This window comes from Hyla sarda, chromosome 6 (genome assembly GCF_029499605.1).
Source record: "Hyla sarda isolate aHylSar1 chromosome 6, aHylSar1.hap1, whole genome shotgun sequence".
NCBI lineage: Eukaryota > Metazoa > Chordata > Amphibia > Anura > Hylidae > Hyla > Hyla sarda.
The window spans coordinates 291505412-291528222 of NC_079194.1; the positions used below are offsets into that span (position 1 = coordinate 291505412).

Sequence of the window (22811 nt, forward strand, 5' to 3'; positions counted from 1 at the left end):
ACATTCTGGGAGCCTCGAATGCTTTGCTGCCAGTAACAGTCTATAGGTGCAGCCACCCAAATTACAGGCACCTATAGAGAAGGAACTAGAAGACAACAATGTACAAAGAGAAATAATAATGGATCCACTATATCAGAGTTATACACGGTCGGATAATACTCGTTTACAAATTCAAAGAGGTTTCCTCCAGAAACAGCGCCGCTCTTGCTTGAAGGTTGTGTCTGGTACTACATTGAATAGAAGATACTAGATTTTTGAACAGCACAATTATCGGTCTACGGTATTGACTCCCAGCTCCAGTGAATAGGTGCAATACTGCGCACAACCTGTGGCCAGGCGTGGCGCTGGTTTTAGAAGAAAGCAGCAATCTTTTCTAATACTGGGCAAGTCTTGAGTCTTGACTCTTTTTGGTCACCTGCTGGTCATGCTAATATTGTAATAAATTCAGACCCCAGATCAGAGGCCTAAATAAATTCAGACCCCAGACCAGACCCCTAAATTAATTCAGACCACAGATTAGATGCCTAAATAAATTCAGACCCCAGACCAGACCCTTAAATAAATTCAGACCCCAGATCAGAGACCTAAATAAATTCAGACCCCAGATCAGAGGCCTAAATAAATTCAGACCTCAGATCAGAGGCCTAAATAAATTCAGACCCCAGACCAGACGCCTAAATAAATTCAGACCCCAGACCAGATGCCTAAATAAATGCAGACCCCAGACCAGACGCCTAAATAAATTCAGACCGCAGACCAGGGGCCTGAATAAATTCAGACCCCAGATCAGATGCCTACATAAATTCAGACCACAGACCAGATGCCTACATAAATTCAGACCCCAGACCAGATGCCTACATAAATTCAGACCCCAGACCAGATGCCTACATAAATTCAGACCCCAGACCAGATGCCTACATAAATTCAGACCCCAGACCAGATGCCTACATAAATTCAGACCCCAGACCAGATGCCTACATAAATCCAGACCCCAGACCAGATGCCTAAATAAATTAAGCTCCCTTAATAAATTCATACCCCAGACCAGACCGCTAAATAAATTCAGACCCCAGACCAGATCCCTAAATAAATTCAGACCCCAGACCAGACCCCTTAATAAATTCAGACCCCAGACCAGAGGCCTAAATAAATTCAGACCCAGACCAGAACCCTTAATAAATTCAGACCCCAGCCCAAACATCTAAATGAATTAAGACCCCCACACCAACCTCTAGGTTAATTCAGACCCCAGACCAGATCCCTAAATAAATTCAGACCTCAGAATAGACCCCTTAATAAACCTATTTTTCTTGATCAGAAGGCACAGGATTGGCTGTACAGCACAACATTGGTCTATGGTATTGCTGCTCAGCCCCATTGAAATGAATAGGTGTAATACTGCACCCAGCCTTTATTACTGTAGGGTCTTGAGTCTTGTCTCAGTCTAGGGCTGTATGGGGACTTTCATTCACCCGCTTGTCATGGTAATATTGGGACATTACCATGATACCTGCTTGACAAGGATCAACTTGTAATAAGTATAAAAATTCAGACCATGTCAAAATTCTTGCAATTATTTTGTTTGCAACATTTTACACACTTTAAGGTCACATAAGTCACGGTAATGATTGATTTTACAGTATTAGTCCGGTGATTCCTAACCTGGGTGCCATGAGAGCCGCTCAAGGGTGCTACGGCATTCCTATAGTCTAGATGATGACCGAAACAAAATTCTAGCAGACTAGGTAGGTCAGCTAGAATTACAACCCACCATGCAGGACACTTCCTGCCAGAAAGTGTGCGTGAGAAGGTTCGAAACCCTTTACTGCTGGGGCATATATGAGATGCCTAAAAGTGATGATTGCTTTAAGGATAGTACAGGGGGGGAGGGGGGTTAGTGATTACTACTGGGGGTATATGAGATGCCTTAAAGTAGTTACTGCTTATAGGGGGGGTTAAAGGGCCTAAAAGTGATTTCTGTTGGGGCAGAATGAGATGTGAGGCCTGAATGTGATCTCTACTGGAGGATGAGATGTGAGCACTGGATGTGATTCCTACTAGGGGGATATGATGTGACCCCTGAATGTGATTACTGCTGGAGGGATGATATGTGAGCTTTAAATGTAATTACTACTGGGAGGGGAGATGTGGGTGCTGACTGTGATTACTACTGGGAGGGGAGATGTGGGTGCTGACTGTGATTACTACTGGGAGGGGACATGTGGGTGCTGAATGTGATTACTACTGCGAGGGGAGAGATGTGGGTGCTGAATGTCATTACTACTGTGGTAGGAGGGGGGGGGGAGATGTGCCTACGAAATGTGATTCCAACTGGGGGGATATGATGTGACCCCTGAATGCGATTACTATTTAAGGGGTTAGATGTGGGTACCTAATGTAATTACTACTGGGGGAAAGATGAGATGTGAGCCCTGGATGAGATTACTATTTGGGAAATGAAATGTGGCCAAATAATGTAATAACTACCGGGGGGGGGGGGGGGGAGGGGGAGCTCTTAATATGATTGTGTTGAACATGACTCTCTCAGACCCCCAGGGTTGACCCCAGTCCCTTTAGACTCCTGAATGGCAACCTTGAAGTTCAGAAACCCCTTGATGTATAGAAGTAGTTAGCGTAAGGTGATGTGGAAGCTTTATATAGTTGGTAAGTCACACGTAACCGCAATCATCCTGTAGGGGAGACATAACCCTCAGGCCAGCCAAATGCTATCAATCTAGAAGATGAAAGAACATGACCATGAGTATTTTCTGAGCCAACAATGGGTAGGTGGTAATAAACTACCAACAGCCTTTACAGCAATTCTTACCTTAGGCTCCAGCACTTGTGATACATTAACGATCAACAAAAAAGAAACCCAAGAGACACAGTGCATGATCTGCAGCAGACCTCCGACCAGACCCCTAAATACATTGAGACCTCAGACCAGACTCCTAAATACATTGAGAACTCAAAGCAGACTCCTAAATACATTCAGACCTCAGACCAGACCCCTAAATAAATTCAGACCTCAGACCAGACCACTAAGTACATTCAGACCTTAGATCAGACAGCTAATTTAATTCAGACCCCAGACCGCATATTAAATTGAGATCCCAGACCAAACAGCTAAATGAATTGAGCCTCCACACCAACCTATAAGTGAATTTCAGACAACAGACCAGACATCTAAATTAATTCAGACCCCAGGCCAGAGCTCCAAATTAAATTAAAAGCCCAGACCCCTAAATGTAGAGCCAAGACTAGACTACTAAATACATTCTGACCCCAGATCAGACCCCTAAATAAATGAATACCCCAGGCCAGACCCCTAATTTAATTCAAAGCTCAGACCCCTAAATAAATGCAGAGCCTAGACTAGACCCCCAAATAAATTCAGACCTCAGACCAAACATCTAAATGAATTCAGACTGACACCAACCTCTAAGTGAATTTAGACCCCAGACCAGACCCCTCAATAAATTCAAACCCTAGACCAGCGTTTCCCAAACAATGTGCCTCCAGCTGTTGCAAAATTACAACTCCCAGCATGCCCTGACAGTCGTTGGCTGTTCGGGCATGATAGGAGTTGTAGTTTTGCAACAACTGGAGGCACTGGAGGTTGTTTGGGAAACACTGGTCTAGGGTTTGAATTTATTGAGGGGTCTGGTCTGGGGTCTAAATTCACCTGTCGGTCGCCAGGAGCTTGGAGTTACACCACTTTAGAATCAGTTCTATGTTTTGCTGGAATTCCCCTTATAGTGCAGATAAAAATCCACCATCTCAGCTGCTTAATACAAAGTAAACCTGCTGAGACCGTATTAAGCCGGTACTGTCCCAGGAAGTTATTTAGCTCTGTACTGAGAACAAAGTACATCTTATAGACTTGGAGGACCACCGGAGGTAAAAGCGTGTCCAGTGCACAGACTCTCGTCGCTGCTTTTGACCTGTTCTCTTCTTATAGAACTACAAGACTATAAGATTTACCAAATGATAATATCTTGCCATTTGATGTAGTACTACAAATCTCAGCATGCTCTGCCACACTTTAGTCCTTCTACTGAACACATTCTGCTTCCTTAGGTCAACTATGGAATAGCTGGGAGGAAGGGGCTAGGGTGCTAGGTGTCCGGGGTGGCACCAAAAAGTTACCCTGCCCTGATCAAAGGGATTAAACTAAAACTTTGCCCCAGTGAAGAAAAATCTAACTACAATTCTACGATGTGCACTACAATTCCCACCATGCCTTGTACCAGCTGTCGTGAGGCAAAGACATCTATTCAGAAACATTCCCGGGGCTCTCTTTTCCCTCTGTAGAACTACAAGTATCAGTAAGAATGCATGTAGCTGTGTGTAGTTTTGACTACAGACAAGACCTTTAAATAAATTCAGACCTCAGAATAGACCCCTAAATAAATGCAGAGCCCAAACTAAATGCCTTAACAATTTCAGGCCATACCCCTAAATAAATTTAGACCCCAGACCAGATCCCTAAATAAATTCAGACCCCAGACCAGATCCCTAAATAAATTCAGACCCCAGACTAGACCCCTAAATAAATTCAGATCCCAGATCAGACATCTAAATGAATTCAGACCCCAGACCAGACCCTTAAATAAATGCAGACCCCAAACTAGATACCTAAATAATGCCAAACTAACCTCTAAGTGAATTTAGACCCCAGACCAGACTCCTAAATAAATTCATACCCTAAACCAGTGATTCCTTACCAGCGTGCCTCCAACTGTTACAAAACTACAACTCCCAGCATGAGGGACAAAGACATGCATTCAGTAACATTCTCCTAGCTCTCTTATCCCTCTGTAGGACTACAAGTATCAGTAAGAATGCATGCAGCAGTGTGTAATTGTGACTACAGACCAGACCTTAAATTCATACCTCAGAATAGACACCTAAATAAATTTAGACCCCAGACCAGACCCCTAAATAAATTCAGACCCCAAATCAGACATCTAAATGAATTTAGACTCCAGACTAGACCCTTAAATAAATGCAGAGCCGAAACTAGATGTCTAAATAAAATCAGATTAGACCTCTAAATAAATTCAGACCCCAGACCAGACATCTAAGACCAGTGTTTCCCAAAAAGAGTGCCTCCAACTGTTGCAAATCTACAACTCCCAGCATGGAGGGGGGGGGGGGGGATATCCAGTAAGAATGCATGTAGCATATGTATATGGTCAAAATCAAACCAGGGAGACACATTGGTCTGCATAGGATCTGTATACCCGAAACAGCTGTATAACGATAACTATTTGCTAAATAGTTTCAGGTTGCAAAAATCTACATACCCTCTAAAAAAAATGCCTAGAAAAAGTTGGCCTCATGGTAGAAATTCTCTTGTAATTATGACAGTATTGCGGCTGTAATGGGCACGTGCCAGTGTAATTTGGTAGAGAAGACCTCTTTATGGTCAATGAGAAGATGGCTACAAGTGTTGCTGTGTTGGAATAGTTACTGCATGTAACCTGTGATGTGTCAGGAGCCTCTGCTCGCTGCTGAGTGCAGTTATGAATGAAGCCAGGGTTAGCAGCAGTGGGTGTGCCAGTGCGTGAGTTCAGTCCCAGACACCAGGACAGACCAGTGACTAAGCTCTGGGCGGAACTGCATTCCAAAGCCGGTCACTGGGAAGGTTTGGGAGGGAGTGGTGAGCAGTGACATAAATTCTACATAGCTCCTCATTCTTCTCATTCACTCTCCCAGCCACAGCTGAAGCCACAAGCTCCTGAACCCAGGACTATAACCAGTGGCTAAGAAGACTCCTTCCCCCTTCACAGAGCACCCAGTAGGACCTGTGCCCATTTTACCTACCAACCTACCCACCCACCAGAGAATGAAAATGCAGGTCAACCCAGACGTGATCATGGAAGGAGAACTGGAGAAGAGGAGCGACAATCTCCTCCAGTTCTGGAGAAAGAAGCAATGCGTCTTGACCAAGGATAGCCTCAACATGTTCGCCGATGGCCAGAAGAAGACCAAGTGCAAGGAACTCAAGTTCCAGACCATCAAAAAGTTGGATTGTGTTGAGCGGACGGGCAAATACATCTACTTCACCATTGTCACCACGGATAATAAGGAAATCGATTTCCGCTGCCCGGATGAAAGCTGTTGGAACGCCGCCATCACCATGGCTTTGATCGACTTCCAGAACAAGAAGGCCATTCAACATTTTAGGTCGCGCCAGAACAGCGAGAGAAGGGTGGCCCCGTGTGTGTGATCCAGAGACTGGATGCATGCAAAAGCACCCACCATACAGGTGAGGAAAAGGTCTACATTACCTTCAGCTTAGTCTAGAGAAGTTGACCCAACATGTCAGGACATGCGTCCCTCAAGAAGCCACCAGCATGGGCTTTATGTCTACCAGCTGGCATTGAGAAACGTATACATGTAGTACGGTGCTTGTGTTTCCAATGATTTATGGACTTTTTGAAGACCTGAAAGTGGGTCGTAGGTGGCTGTAGCTAGCCCATGTCTTTAGTGGCATCCATGATCTTCCTATATAATCAATGATAAGAATTTTTTTAGATTTAGTTTTACATATGTAAAATAGAGTAACCCTTAACGAATGGAGGTCTATAGACCTAGCGATATAGGAAATGAATGTCTATACATCACGAGAAGAACTTTTCTAAAAGAAATATCCAAGGTCTGAGGTGACGGCAGATTGTATGGAAAATGTGAGGAGGAACAGGAAGGAACTTGTGCTCTGAAGCCATGTGGTTACTGCAACCAGAGGCTCCGACCGCATTCACATGTGACCTTTATATCATGATTTTTGACTCAATTTAACAGATTTATACCTTAATCGTTACTTTGGACAAATTTATTTCAGAAAGTTCTTGATAGTAAATCTTTAGGATTTCGTAAAAATATATAACACATACACACAAAAAAAAGTTAGAGGTTGAAATTTCTTTAACGTGTAGTGTCAATTTTTTTTTTTAAATAAATAGAGTTAATTTTAAATCCAGAAGCTTGTAGACACAAAATGTAACATTTTTGTAGATACTAAATGTAAAATTTCAGATTTTTTTAAAAAATAATTATCATTTTATTTTCTATTATTATGACTTATTAAATGCGCGTTCACGCACTCATTTTAAACATGGCTTAGTGTGAGACAACTTTAAAAATAGATGAATACATTTTTCCCTTTTTTTTTTTTAAATGTTTTTTTAATCATCCATTATTTCTTAATCCTCTTTATATATATATATATATATATATATATATATATATAAATATATAAATATTTAGACTTTTTTGAAACCTTTTTTTAATTATTCATGAATGTTTTTGATGTTTTTTTAAATTATTATTTTTTATTATTAATTACGATATTAAAAATATTATTATGATAATAACTAAACAATATTATTAATAATTACATTTTTGCAAAAGTCATACTGACCAGTATTTGCTAAAAAAATTATTAAACAGAAAACAAATTCTAAAGTAAAAAAAAAATGTATATTATGAATAATAAAATAATAATTATTTTTTATTTATTTATTTAATTATTTATTATAATTATTTGCATTATAAATATTAATATCAACAATAATAATATAGATAACAACAATAATAAAAAATTATTGTTATTAATTATAATAATAATTATTTAGAAGTATATATATATATATATATATATATATATATATACACATATATATGATTTACATATATATTTATATATAAATTATATATATATATGTATTATTATTTTTTATTTTTTTTTTCTCGATTTTTAGGGCACATGTAATCATTTTTTTTAAAGTCTTTATACCTGTGATATACTATCAGCGTTCTAGAATAGGTGCTGGTATTAAAAAAAATTGTATACCGTAATCATAATCTACATTAGTGGTCTCCATCCTGTGCATGCTGGGAGTTGTAGTTCTGCAACAGCTGGAGCGTTACTGCTTGGAGGCCACTGCCCTAGATTACTAGTTAAATGGACATCTATGGTCACGTTTTTTTTTTTGCAGTGATATGTATTAGATTGTGCAGTGACCCCAGTGGGCATTATATTAACATCCTTCCTCTCTTGCAGCGCCCATGAATTATGGACCAAATAAGAAAGCAGAGGCTGAAGCGCTGTCTCCGAAGACAGGAAGTCGCTTCCTTACAAGGACAAAGCAAAGTTGAGCAAGAATTTGTTTGAGCGTCGATCGCTAGAGCCCAAGCAGAGGAGCTGGTGATTGAGCGTCCGCCATGATGATGATGATGATGATGATGATGATGATGGAAGATCCTTCACTATCTGCTTAGTGTTATTTATTTATCTGCGGAAAAGAAAAGCCTTCTGCAACGTCAGACCGGATTGGGCCGGATAATTTATTTGATATTCTCGTCTATGTATCTATTTATTTCCATGTCTTTTCCTTCTTAATATATATATATTGTTCCGTTTGCAGGCGGTAATATCGGAATGAATGTAATTTGAGATGTTAACTTATTCTTATATTAAAAAAAAAGTTTTTTTTATACAAGATGTAAGTTGTTTGACGTCTTGAATTTTGCTCACTATAAAGGGGACCTACTTTATTTCTACTTTGTGACTGTCCAGGCATGCTGGGAGTTGTAGTTTTGCAACAGCTGGAGGACCAGAAATTGGCAAACACTGCTATGGGGGTAACAAAATAGTTGTAGCAGCAAAAGGATGTCCGGGCATGCTGGGAACTGTAGTTATGCGACAGCTGAAAGACGAGAAGGTTGGGGAACACCCCTGGAGGGGGTGAAGAAAAAGCTGTCGCAGCTGAAGGATGTCCGGGCATGCTGGGAGTTGTAGTTATGCAACAGCTGGAGGACCAGAAATAAGCAAACACTGCTATGGGGGTAACCAAGTAGTTGTATTAGCAAAAGGATGTCCGGGCATGCTGGGAGTTGTAGTTATGCGACTGCTGAAAGACCACAAGGTTGGGGAACACTGCTGGAGGGGGTGAAGAAAAAGCTGTCGCAGCTGAAGGATGTCAGAGCATGCTGGGAGTTGTAGTTATGCAACAGCTGGAAGGCCACAAGGTTTGGAAACACTGCTAAAGAAGGTGCACAAGTAGTTGTCACAGCTAAAGGTTGTCAGGGCATGCTGGGAGTTGTAGTTTTGCAACAGCTGGAGGACCAGAAATTGGCAAACACTGCTATGGGGTCAACAAAGTATTTGTAGCAGCAAAAGGTTGTCATGGCATGCTGGGAGTTGTAGTTATTCAACAGCTGAAAGACCACAAGGTTGGGGAACACCGCTATAGGGGGTGTTGAAGTAGCTGTCATAGCTAAAGGATGTTTGGGCATGCTGGGAGTTGTAGTTTAGTGATGAGCGGCAGGGGCCATATTCGAATTTGCGATATTTTGCGAAAATATTGACGATTATTCGTCCTATGTACGCGAAATTCGCATATTCGCTATGTTCATTCACTTTTTTTTCATAGGAAAATTTGCATGGGAAATTTGCATAAACATTTGCATAATTCTCATGTGAAAATAAAAACGAATATTTGTCATTACAAATATATATCACTATATTCTAAATATTCGCGAAATCGTGAAGTGCCGATATTCGCGATAAAAATTTGCATTACGAATATTCGCACTCAACACAATCCCCTGGTTGGACTTGATGGACGTATGTCTTTTTTCAACCATACTAACTATGTAACTATGTAACTATTGTAGTTTTGCAACAGCCGGAGCACCAGAAATTGGGGAACATCGCTATAGGGGGTGCCAAGGTAGCTGTCGTAGCTAAAGGATGTCAGGACATGCTGGGAGTTGTAGTTGTGCAACAGCTGGAAGACCACACAGTAGGAGAAAATCGCTATAGGGGGTGCCTAAATAACTGTCACGGATAAAGGATGTCTGGGAATGCTGGGAGTTGAAGTTTTGCAACAGCTGGAGGACCATAAGGATGGGTAACACTGCTGTAGGGGGTTCAGAGGTAGCTGTCACAGTCAAATGCTGGCGGGGCTTGCTGGGAGTCGTAGTTTTGCAACAACTGGAGAGTCAAAGGGTTAATTTATTAAGTCAGGTTCAGTTTAGAAAAGTATGTGCCCCCATGTCACACCTCCGTCACTGAGACCCTCCCGATAATACCCCCCCCCCCCCCCGCACTACTATAAGGTGACAAATATACCCCCAATGTGTTCAACCCAAAGTGTGACCTTTAATTCCTTCTCTTTGGAGCAGTGTTACCCAACAAGTGTGCCTCCAGCTGTTGCAAAACTACAACTCCCAGCATGCCCGGACAGCCTTTGGCTGTCCGGGCATGCTGGAAGTTGTAGTTTTGCAATGTGCACACTAAGGCTTTGTTCACACCTAGTATTTTGGGCAGGATTTTTTCGTTTTTCTTTTAGTTCATTTTAATTATTTTTTATTTATTCCTAAATTTTGGATTGCAATCAATGGGATGCAAATTTAATGTGTATTATTAAGTAGATCTTAAAAATCAAAAATACTCAGTGCGCACAAGACCTAATAGCACAAGGCCTAATAGCAGTATTTCCCCAACCAGTGTGCCTCCAGCTGTTGCTTACACACCACAACCAATTTCAACAAGCAGAGCTGCAATGTTAAAGGGGTTATCCAGGAAAAAAAAAAAATATATATATATATATACATATATATATATATATATATATATATATCTCAACTGGCTCCAGAAAGTTAAACAGATTTGTAAATTACTTCCATAATTTTTTTTTTAATCCTTTCAGTACTTATGAGCTGCTGAAGTTGAGTTGTGCTCTCTGATGGCACCTGACTCGGGAACTGTCCAGAGTAGAAGCAAATCCCCATAGCATACCTCTTCTACTCTGTGCAGTTCCCGAGACAAGCAGAGATGTCAGCAGAGAGCACTGTTCCCAGACAGAAAAGATCAACTCAACTTCAGCAGCTGATAATTATTGGAAGGATTAAGATTTTTTTTTAATAGAAGTAATTTACAAATCTGTTTAACTTTCTGGAGCCAGTTGGTATAGAAAAAAAGTTTTTTTTCCCTGGAATACCCCTTTAAGCATGGAAGAGGGTCAATGACAGCAACATGACTGATATGGGTTAATGCTAATACACGGCAGCCAATCGGAATACAGCCAAACAGCGGCAGTGCAAACCATGGAGGAGGGAAAGAGCAGAAGATGAGCAAGTTGACTTCTTCCCTGGTTTGTGCTTATACACTGTAGGTAATCTGAACAAGCGCAGCTGCAGTATAAAGCATGGAGGAGGGAAAGAGCAGCAGGACAAGCCCAATACATTAAAGGAGTACTCCGGTGGAAAACTTTTTATTTTTTAATCAACTGGTGCCAGAAAGTTAAACTGATTTGTAAATTACTTCTATTAAAAAAATCTTAATCCTTCCAGTACTAATTAGCTGCTGAATACTACAGAGGAAATTATTTTCTTTTTGGAACACCGAGCTCTCTACTGACATCACGAGCACAGTGCTCTCTGCTGACACCTCTGTCCATTTTATAAACTGTCCAGAGTAGGAGAAAATCCCCCTAGCAAACATATGCTGCTCTGGTCAGTTCCTAAAATAAATGGACAGAGATGTCAGCAGAGAGCAATGTGGTCATGATGTCAGCAGAGAGCTCTGTGTTCCAAAAAGAAAATAATTTCCTATGTAGTATTGAGCAGCTAATAAGTACTGGAAGGATTAAGATTTTTTAATAGAAGTAATTTACAAATCTGTTTAACTTTCTGGCACCAGTTGATAAAAAAAAAATAAAAAAAATTCCACCGGAGTACCCCTTTAACATGACTGATATCTTCCTTGGTTTGTACTTATACACTGTAAGCCAGTGGCCTGCGGACTCCAACTTTCCGCATGTCCGGACAGCCAACGGCATGCTGGGAGTTGTAGTTTTGCAACAGCTGTGGGCTGTCCGGGCATGATGGGAGTTGTAGTTTCGCAACAGCTGTGGGCTGTCCGGGCATACTGGGAGTTGTAGTTTTGCAACGGCTGGAGGCACAGAACAGTGTAAATGTTAAAGGGGTACTCCGGTGTGAAAACTTTTTTTTTTTTTTTTTAATCAACTGGTGCCAGAAAGTTAAACAGATTTGTAAATTACTTCTATTAAAAAATCTTAATCCTTCCAGTACTTCCAGAATTTTCACTGTAGTATTCAGCAGCTAATAAGTACTGGAAGGATTAAGATTTTTTTTAATAGAAGTAATTTACAAATCTGTTTAACTTTCTGGCACCAGTTGATTTAAAAAAAAAAAAAAAAAAAAGAAAAAAAAAAAAAAGAAAAGTTTTCCACCGGAGTACCCCTTTTCACAGCAATTACATTAAAGGACAACTTCAGCGGTATGACACTTATCCCCTATCCACAGGATAGGGGATAAGTGTTTGATTGCGGGGGTCCAACCGCTGGGACCCCCCGTGATCTCCCTAACGGGGCACCGCCATTAGCGCTCATGGTGAGCGCTAAGGCGCGTAGCGTCGACCTAGAGGTCGACGGTGACGCCCCGTCTCCTCACCATCCCCTGTGGATAGGGGATAAGTGTTAATCACGCTGCAGATGTCCTTTAACTTCAAAAGGCGCAATACCCAGGTGCCCTCCCTCCTTTAATTATTATGGGGGGGGGGGGTAACCTTTACATTAGTAGGAGCTGAGTCTTTATATGGCGTCCAGATCAGGTGACTAATTAGCGATGAGTATATAGTTTTTTTTAGGGAAGGTGGGAGGGGTGACGTTTGGCGTGCACGAAACTGTGTCAGAGGACGCAGGCGTGGAGCTACGGAGCTTTACGAGAAAAAGGCAGCGACCTGCATATTGTGACGTCACTGGGCAAAGATCATCTCAGGAAGGGGAATTCCTCTATTGCATTCCATACAGCCCCAGGGCGATGGCTACCGACGTATCGTGCGCCATAAAGTAGATAGTAAATGCCAGAACTTGCAAAAATCTATAGAATTCACACTTATATAGTCATTTAAGTGACTGCTCTTCTGTTCATTATTAGTCTATACAGGTTTACAAACTCTGGATGTAAACCTGAATGTTCTCATTCACTGACAGCTAGCAGAGATCTTACTGGGGTTGTCCAGGATTAGAATCACATGGCTGCTTTCCTCCACAAACAGTGCCACCCCTGTCCTCAGCTTGTGTGTGGTATTGCATCTCAGAGGACAGGGGTGGCGCTGTTTTTAAAATCTTAAAGAGGTACGAAGGGGAAACAAAGGGGGAGATTTATCAGAACCTGTCCAGAGGAAAAGTTGCTGAGTTGCCCATAGCAACCAATCAGATCTCTTCTTTCATTTTTCAGAGGCCTTTTCAAAAGTGAAAGCAGTGATCTGATTGGTTGCTATGGGCAACTCAGCAACTTTTCCTCTTTTGGAAATTTGGAAATTACTTTTATTTCAAAATATTAATTCTTCCAGTACTTATCGAATTTTCATAGCAAACCTCTCCTGCTCCGGACAGGGTTGGCAGCATAGAGACCTGTGATCAGACTGGAAAGAACTACACAACTTACTCTGTAGTATACAGCAGCTGATAAGTACTGGAAGGATTAAGATTATTAAATAGAAGTAATTAACAAATCTGTTTAAAGGGGTTCTCTGCTGCTCAGCGTTTGGAAGCTCGTGATGTCATGAGGGGGAAGGGCTATGAGGTTACGAGCTCCCGGCACCGGCTCCAGCGTTCGCCCCCCTCAATGCAAGTGTGATGTCCCAGTACAGGACATGGTCCTGCACTACACTTAGGCCCTGTCAGGTTGAGTCCCTCAGTGACCTGGGGGCTCTCCTGCTGTTACTATACTGTCATTTAATGTAATAGGATTATTGTCAGTATAGTCAATGTATACTCAGTATAAAGGACCTTTGGAGGACTCCAGTAAATGTCTAAAGGACCTGTGAAGTGTCACATGTTATGTTTATGTTATCACATGTTACCCAGAGGGCACCAGCTTAACACATGACCCGCAGCTTGACCAATGGGCTTTGGCTCAGCCCTCCTCCATATAAGAGGGCGGCCATTACAATTCTGTCTCTTCTACCATCATTCTTGCTGAGGTCCCAGCAAGCTGCGAGGTCCTCCTGTGTTCCTGGCCACCTCTCTGGGATCCTGGCCTAGCTGTGAAGATTATATCACCTGTCTGACCTCAGTAAAGTCTCCGTTATACCCTAACCTGGTTGTGGACTCTCATTTTCACTGCCTAGCTATTGGAATAGCGGAGATACCCTTTGGGTGGTTCCGGTACCCAAAAACCACTCTGGCATCACAAACATTAGGGGTTAATAACACCTTGCCCCTGGGGTTAATACCATCTTTCCCCATCCACCTACACGTGACTTCATGAGGGGGCGGGGCTATGACATCACGAGCTCCCAGCTCCGGCTCCAGTGTTCGGAACAGTTTGTTCCAAACGCTGAGCAGCGGAATACCCCTTTAACTTTCTGGTTCCAGTTGATTTGAAAAAACTAAATTCTCCGGAGTACCCTTAATCAGGACAAGATATGCTGGCACTTGTAGTCCTACAGAGTGTATAAATCAACAGGTTGCTCCTCACCTTTGTCATACATCTCCGGCACAGAAGGAGTACACTTTATTGCTGTTAAACTGGGAATTATCAATGAATAACCTGCGCTATCTGATGCCTGACCTCTGACCCCGCTGCCATAAACTCAGCTCTATCTGCGGTGTCACAGATGATGTATGATGGGACAAGGAAACAGAATGAAGCTCCGGATAGTTATCTGTGATACTTCAGTCCTGGATTCTACATAAACCGGGGTTATGTAATCGGGGGCACGGGAACCCCCATCGCCATATTACAGACCAGTCACACACTGCAGTACTGAGCCCCGCTTTTGGCATCTTTCCCCTGTGATCTTTCCCTTATAAAAGAGATTAATTAAATGTAAAAAAAAAAAAAAAAACCTTCTAATTTGATAATTCAAGGGCCCTTTGCTGCATGTCCAATGCGCCAAAAAATTCACGACATCTAAAAACCGCGTTCTAGGAAACTCAATAGTAATTTGATATGGAAATAAACCAACATATCATAATGTGGTGACGCCAAAGTTGTGGTGTGACCGCAGGGTGTAGGTGGATGGGGCAGATGGTATAGCCCAGGGGCAAGGTGTAATTAACTCCTAATGTTCGTGACACCAGAGTGTGGTTATTCCCGGTAACCACCCGAACAGTAGCACCGCTATCCCAAGGTTAGGCAGGGCAATAATACCAAGACCAGGTAAGGGTTAACGGTAGCTTTACTGAGGTCAGACAGTTGTTATAGTCTTTACAGCTCGGCCAGGATCCCAGAGAGTCGATCAGTAACACGGAAAGGGACTTGCAGCTTGCTGGGACTTGCAGTACTTTTGGGTCAGACTCCAATACAGCCACTCTGACTATAATTGACTAGTGACTTGACATTAGTAGAGACAGCAGACATAGATGAGGTGACTTACTGACAATGTGGCTGGTGTGCAGGCTTTATGGCCTCCAGGTACTGGATACAGGATCTGTCATGTCTGTGCTTTGCTGTTCCTCAGCAGGAGGAGAGAGATTGAAATGGCCGCCCCTCTTATAAAGGGGGGCTGAGCAAGAAGCCCATAGGTCAAGCTACAAGCCAGGTGGTCAACTGGTGCTCTCTGGGTAACATAACACATCATGTGACCATAACAGGTGATACCTCCAAAGGTCCTTAAAGGTCCTTTATACTTTATATACCTACACATAACATTATGCACTATATTTACAACACTATACATCACTCATGGTCGCGCGTGCAGCTGGGACAGGTGGGTGCTGCATGAGAGATTTGCGGGGTTCCCCAGCGGCAGTACCCCCGCTATCAGACATCTTATCCCCTATACCAGTGGTCTTCAACCTGCAGACCTCCAGATGTTGCAAAACTACAATTCCCAGCATTCCCGGACAGCCAACGGCTGTCCGGGCATGCTGGGAGTTGTAGTTTTGCAACATCTGGAGGTCCGCAGGTTGAAGACCACTGCCCTATACTTTGCATAGGGGATAAGATGTCTACGGGCAGAGTACCCCTTTAAAACTCAATAGAAATTGAAATGAAAAAAAACGAAAAGACAAACCATAAATTAGTGATGAATGAGCACCAGTGTAGAATGTTATGGTGACGCTAGCCACGTGCCTATTGTTACAGGTCGAAATGTACATTATACTTTTCTAGATTCTCTGCAGTTTGGCAACATGGCGGCGGGGAATTCCAGCCTGGAAAACTCAATGGAAATGAAAAAACTAAAAAACAAACCATAAATTAGTGATAAATGAGCACCAGTGTATAATGTTATGGGGGCACTAGCCACGTGCCTATTGTTACAGGTCAAAATGTGCATTATACTTTTCTAGATTCTCTGCAGTTTGGCAACATGGCAGCGGGGAATTCCAGCCTGGAAAACTCAATAGAAATGGAAATGAAAAAACTAAAAAACATACCATAAATTAGTGATAAATGAGCACCAGTGTATAATGTTATGGGGGCACTAGCCACGTGCCTATTGTTACAGGTCGAAATGTGCATTATACTTTTCTAGATTCTCTGCAGTTTGGCAACATGGCGCCGGGGAATTCCAGCCTTGTAGCTAGTAAGGAGGGACTAGCTTGGGGAAACTCTGTAGGTAGATATGATTGGAGACTGTAGGGTTGAAGGGTGATCATTTTGTGGTCAGAACCCTATGCCCGCCTAAAACGGATGGGTGTCGCCTCACAAGGGCCCCCTGAGCAAAGTGACCGGCAGCTACTACCGTAGTGTGAACTGGTGAACCAATTGTGGATCTGGTCAGCAAGAGGGTTCAGAATAGTGACCTCGGGATGGGTATATTTAATCGACGGGCATTCAACCACTGGGACCCCACCAATCAGACCAATGGGGGTCCCCACCACCATCACCCCTGTGTGCAAGGATCAGCGGTTGAGTATATGAGCTATTGATACATTTATTCTTAAAGGGGTATTCCATCCAGGAAAATACTTTTTTTTTTTAATTATTTTATATCAACTGGTTCCAGAAAGTTAAACAGATTTGTAAATTACTTTTATTTAAAAAATCTTAATCCTTCCAATAATTATCAGCTGCTGAAGTTGAGTTGTTCTTTTCTGTCTGGCAACAGTGCTCTCTGCTGACATCTCTGCTTGTCTCGGGAACTGCACAGAGTAGAAGAGGTTTGCTATGGGGGATTTGCTTCTACTCTGGACAGGTGTCATCAGAGAGCACTTAGACAGAAAAGAACAACTCAACTTCAGCAGCTCATAAGTACTGAAAGGATTGAGATTTTTTTAACATTTTTTAACATTTTCTTGGATAACCCCTTAAATGGGATTGACAGATACAGCATATCTAGGTACTGCCATTGGATATCACCATTAACCCCATAAATTATGAAGTGGCAGCACACAAGCTTGACCCCTCCTCCCTTCACACTGAGGGGGCGGAGCTTGGGACCCTTGTTCTTGTCATAGCTTGGGGTCTCAGCAGTCAGACCCCCACCATTCAGCTACATAGGACCTTTACTATGGATAGGTAATAAGTTATCATCTTAAAGCTCCAACACTTTGAAAGCTAAACACAGACACAGCATTTTTGTTAAAAAGAAAAAATGTAATAAAATAAGAAAGAAGATAAAGAAATAAAGACATAAAAAAAAAAAAAAAATCTCTGGTTATGGCGCTTCCCCCCCCCAAGAAATTGTGTAATTCCGTAGGCTTCTATTTGTTTAAAGTCCCATACAAGTCTATGGGAAATATATGTTACTGCATAACTTCCAAACGGCTGGAGATATTTCCATAATACTTGGTCACATGTTACTTATATGTCCACTTAAAATATAGGATAGTTAATTTTATCCTTAACCACCCCCATTTGTGAGGGTCGGGGTTTTTGTTTAAAGGAGGACGGGATAGGAGGTCGAGATATGAGGACGGGAAAGGAGGTCAGGATAGGAGGACGGAATATGAGGACGGGGAATATGAATATGAGGACACTTAAAATATAGGATAGTTAATTTAACCCTTAACTACCCCCATTTGTGAGGGTCTGGGTTTTTGTTTAAAGGAGGACGGGATAGGAGGTCGAGATAGGAGGTCAAGATATGAGGACGGGAAAGGAGGATGGGATAGGAGGTCGAGATATGAGGACGGAATATGAGGTCGGGATAGGAGGTCAAGATAGGAAGACAGGAAAGGAGGATGAGATAGGAGGTCGGGATATGAGGACGGAATATGAGGTCGGGATAGGAGGTCAAGATAGGAAGACGGGAAAGGAGGATGGGATAGGAGGTCGAGATAGGAGGATGGGATAGGAAAACGGGATAGGAGGTCGAGAAAGGAGGTCAAGATAGGAGGACGGGATATGAGGATGGGATAGGAGGTTGGGATAGGAGGTCGGGATAGGAGGTCGACATAGGAGGTCGAGATAAGAGGACGGGATATGAGGATGGGATAGGAGGTCGGGATAGGAGGTCGGGATAGGAGGTCAAGATAGGAGGTCGAGATAGGAGGTCGAGATAAGAGGACGGGATATGAGGATGGGATAGGAGGTCGGGATAGGAGGTCGGGATAGGAGGACGGGATAGGAGGTCGAGATAGGAGGATGGGATAGGAGGTCAGGATGTGGAGTTGGGATATGACAACAATATATGAGGTCGGGATATGAAGTCAAAAGCTTCCTCCTTTGTTGATTTTCCTCCTCAACAAGGATTAGGAAGGAAAAACCGGGCAACGCCGGGTACTCAGCTAGTATATATATATATACACACACACACACACATATATTGTATCCAGATCAGTTCTTTTTATTATGCAGGAAAATGATCTTTGAACCTATTAAATATTATCACAAGGTTTATATGAGGAAACGGCGTTCAGCGCCTTCATATAATGTTCAAAGGTTTTGTTACATTTGTGATCACTGCGACAAAACCGGACGGAAATAGCTGCACGCTATATATACGGGTGTTTGTTTTACAGACTGGTACGGGGGAATGTCCACCAATAAATACCATCTATATACAGTATATCTTACATTTCGTGAGGAAGTCTAAACATAACTTTACAGAGAACAAAGCTCCTTAAAGGGGTACTCCGGTGGAAAACATTTTTTTTTTTTTAAATCAACTGATGCCAGAAAGTTAAACAGATTTGTAAATGACTTCTATTAAAAAAAATCTTAATCCTTCCAGAACTTATTAGCTGCTGAATACTACAGAGGAAATTATTTTCATTTTGGAACACAGAGCTCTCTGCTGACATCACAAGCACAGTGCTCTCTGCTGACATCTCTGTCCATTTAAGGAACTGTCCAGAGCAGCATATGTTTGCTATTGGAATTAATTCTCCTACTCTGGACAGTTCATAAAATGGACATTGATGTCAGCAGAGAGCTCTGTGTTCCAAAAAGAAAAGAATTTCCTCTGTAGTATTCAGCAGCTAATAAGTACTGGAAGGATTAAGATTTTTTAATAGAAGTCATTTACAAATCTGTTTAACTTTCTGGCACCAGTTGATAAAAATTTCCACCGGAGTACGTCTTTAAACAGAGCTACAAATCTTCTGCATAGACCTAGAGTTAAATTATAACATTCAGAATGTCTTCAGCCACCACTAGGGGGAGCTTAGTGTATACAGTTTATTCACTGAAATGAATAGTAAAAGCTGTACACACTATGCTCATAAGCTCCCACTATAGGTGGCTGCAGGCAGCTTGAATTTAATCATGTACTATATCAATGTAGAGATTTTGGAGCTGTGTATTAGTGAAGCTCCGCCAACTATTAAAAAATAAATAATATATATATATATATATATATATATATATATATACAAATCAAATTAGCATTCTCTATTTAGATAGGGTTTTAGGTAGGACATATTCCCTGGATATGAAAGCATTGTGGGTGCTCGTGACTATATCACAGAGGATCCACAGGGATCAGAACTGCAATATGAATTCTAAACTACCTTGCTGCACCAGGTGCAGTGATAAGACTCCACACCTTCTCTTTGCAAAGTCCAGAGGATGCATGGCAAATGTAAGCAGCATTGGGAAATCATATGAGTGATGGAATTGTAATCAGTATGGCTGAATACCTGTGCCTGCCACATCAGCTAAAACAGGTAAGCACAAGGTCTATACAAGAACCTCTACATTGTTCTCTAATAGTAGCCTATGCTATGTTTTTTCTGACCCATATTCACCTGGGTGACCTCCAGCACCAGTCGCCTGATTAGATGACCAGGTGATAAGACTCCACACCCTCTCTGCAAAGTCCAGAGGATTCATGGGACATGTAAGCAGCATTTGGAAATCATTTCAGTAATGGAATTGCAGCCAGTATGGAGCCTATTCCATTCCTGCCACATCAGCTAAAACAGGTAAGCAAGAGGCACACACAAGAACCTCTACACTATTACCTAATATGACCAAATGCAGTGATAAGAATCCACACCCTCTCTCTGCACAGTCAAGAGAATTAATGGGAAAAGTAGTCAGCATTAGGTAATCATTTCAGTAATGGAATTGCATTTAGTATGGCTAAAAACCTGTGCCTGCCACATCAGCTTAAACAGTTAAACAGGTAAGCGCAAGGCCTATACAAGAACCTCTACATTATTTTCTAATAATAGCCTATGCTGCACTGTACAAGCAGAAGACGAGCAGATCTTCCCATTATGTTTTTTCTGACCTATATTAACCTGTGTGACCTCCAGCACCAGCAGCCTGATTAGATGACCAGGTGCAGTGATAAGACTCCACACCCTCTCTCTGCAAAGTCCAGAGAATTAATGGGAAATGTAGTCAGCATTAAGTAACCATTTCAGTAATGGAATTGCAATCAGTATGGCTAAAAACCTGTGCCTGCCACATCAGCTTAAACAGGTAAGCACAAGGCATGCACAAGAACCTCTACATTATTTTCTAATAATAGCCTAGGCTGCACTTTATAACCAGAAGACAGGTAAATCTTTCCACTATGGTTTTTTTTTCTGACTCATGTTCACCAGGGTGACCTCCAGCACAGGCAGCCTGATTAGATAACCAGGTGCAGTAATAAGACTCCACACCCTCTTTCTGCAAAGTCCAGAGAATTAAAGGGGTACTCCGGCACTAAGACATCTTAGCCCCTATCCAAAGGATAGGGGATAAGATGCCTGATCGTGGGGGTCCTGCCGCTGGGGACCCCCGTGATCTTACATGCCGCACCTCGTTAGAATCAGCCCCCGGAGCGTACTCGCTCCGGGTCTGATTACTGGCGATCAATGCAAGCCTATAGAGGGGGCGTGACAGCTGTCCCTGTGATCACCAGTAATAAGACCCGGAACTAGCACGCTCCAGGGGTTGATTCTAACGGGGTGCGGCGTGGAAGATGACGGGGGTCCCCAGCGGCGGGACCCACGCAATCAGGCATCTTATCCTCTAACCTTTGGATAGGGGATAAGATGTCTTAGCGTCAGAGTACCCCTTTAATGGCAAATGTAAGCAGCCTTAGGAAATCGTATGAGTGATGGAATTGCAATAATTATGTCTGAAATCCTGTGCCTGCCACATCAGCTAAAACAGGTAAGCACAAGAACCTCTACATTATTCTCTAATAATAGCCTATGCTGCACTATATAAGCAGAAGACAGGTAGATCTTTCCATTATGGGTTTTTTTCTGACTCATATTCACCAGGGTGACTTCCAGCACCAGCAGCCTGATTAGATGACCAGGTGCAGTGATACGACTCCACACCCTCTCTCTGCAAAGTCCAGAGAATTAATGGCAAATGTAAGCAGCCTTAGGAAATCATATGAGTGATGGAATTGCAATCATTATGGCTGATATCCTGTGCCTGCCACATCGGCTAAAACAGGTAAGCACAAGAACCTCTACATTATTCTCTAATAATAGCCTATGCTGCATTATATAAGCAGAAGACAGGTAGATCTTTCCATTATGTTTTTTTTCTGACCCATTTACTGCAGTGGAAAGTGGTCTTACAAGGGTTTGTCTGTATTCTAGATGACTCTCTTAGTAAATGGGATACAATGGGGATGGGTTCGTTTTCTTTCTTCTTCGTCGCACCCCACCCTGTACCCGGCCAGCACATGCGTCGCTCAGGGAGTCGTGGGTTGCAGTTTCAGTGTGATTCATGTGTGTTCACCTGTGTAACAAGATCCATAAAGCGGGATCGGGGCCCTTTATGCCGCATTTATAGCATTAGAAGCAGATGTGCCGCTCGCTTTATGGCAGATGAGCAACCGCAGGTTCTACAAACAATAAAATCTGTACGGCCCTATAAACGTAGACAGTCACTGCTTTGTGTCAGTGAAAGTCACCTCATTTTTTTTTTTTTTTTGTATAACACAGTGTTTTCGGAAAAAAATGTGCTTCCAGATGTTGCAAAACTACAATTCCCAGCATGCCCAGACAGCCAACGGCTGTCCGGGCATGCTGGGAGTTGTAGTTTTGCAACAGCTGGAAGCACACTGTCTGGAAAACACTGGTATAATAGCAGAGCTCTGCAGCCACCTATGTAAAGCCTATGAGGCTAGGTTCTGACTATGGGATTTTTGGGTTTAAAGGGGTACTCCACTGGAAAAAAAAAATTTTTAATTAACTGGTGCCAGAAAGTTAATCAGATTTGTAAATTACTTCTATAAAAAAAATCTTAATCCTTCCAGTAATAATCAGCTGCTGTATGATCCACAGGAAGTTCTTTTCTTTTTGAATTTCCTTTCTGCCTGACCACAGTGCTCTCTGCTGACATCTCTGTCCATTTTAAGAACTGTCCAGAGTAGGAGCAAATCCCCATAGCAAACCTCTCCTGCTCCAGACAGTTCC

At 42.2% G+C, this 22811-nt stretch overlaps 2 protein-coding genes across 2 annotated transcripts in view; one reads left to right on the plus strand and one right to left on the minus strand.

Moving 5' to 3' along the window:
* The window catches only part of SLC22A18 (solute carrier family 22 member 18), a 134579-nt gene that overhangs the window by 27357 nt on the left and 84411 nt on the right, over positions 1 to 22811 (minus strand). The window lies entirely within an intron of this gene.
* PHLDA2 (pleckstrin homology like domain family A member 2) lies at positions 5196 to 8512 on the plus strand. Its single transcript, XM_056527744.1, has 2 exons — positions 5196 to 6274; positions 8072 to 8512. Exon 1 carries the CDS (start codon positions 5852 to 5854, stop codon positions 6233 to 6235), a length of 384 nt encoding a protein of 127 aa, XP_056383719.1. The 5' UTR covers positions 5196 to 5851; the 3' UTR covers positions 6236 to 6274; positions 8072 to 8512.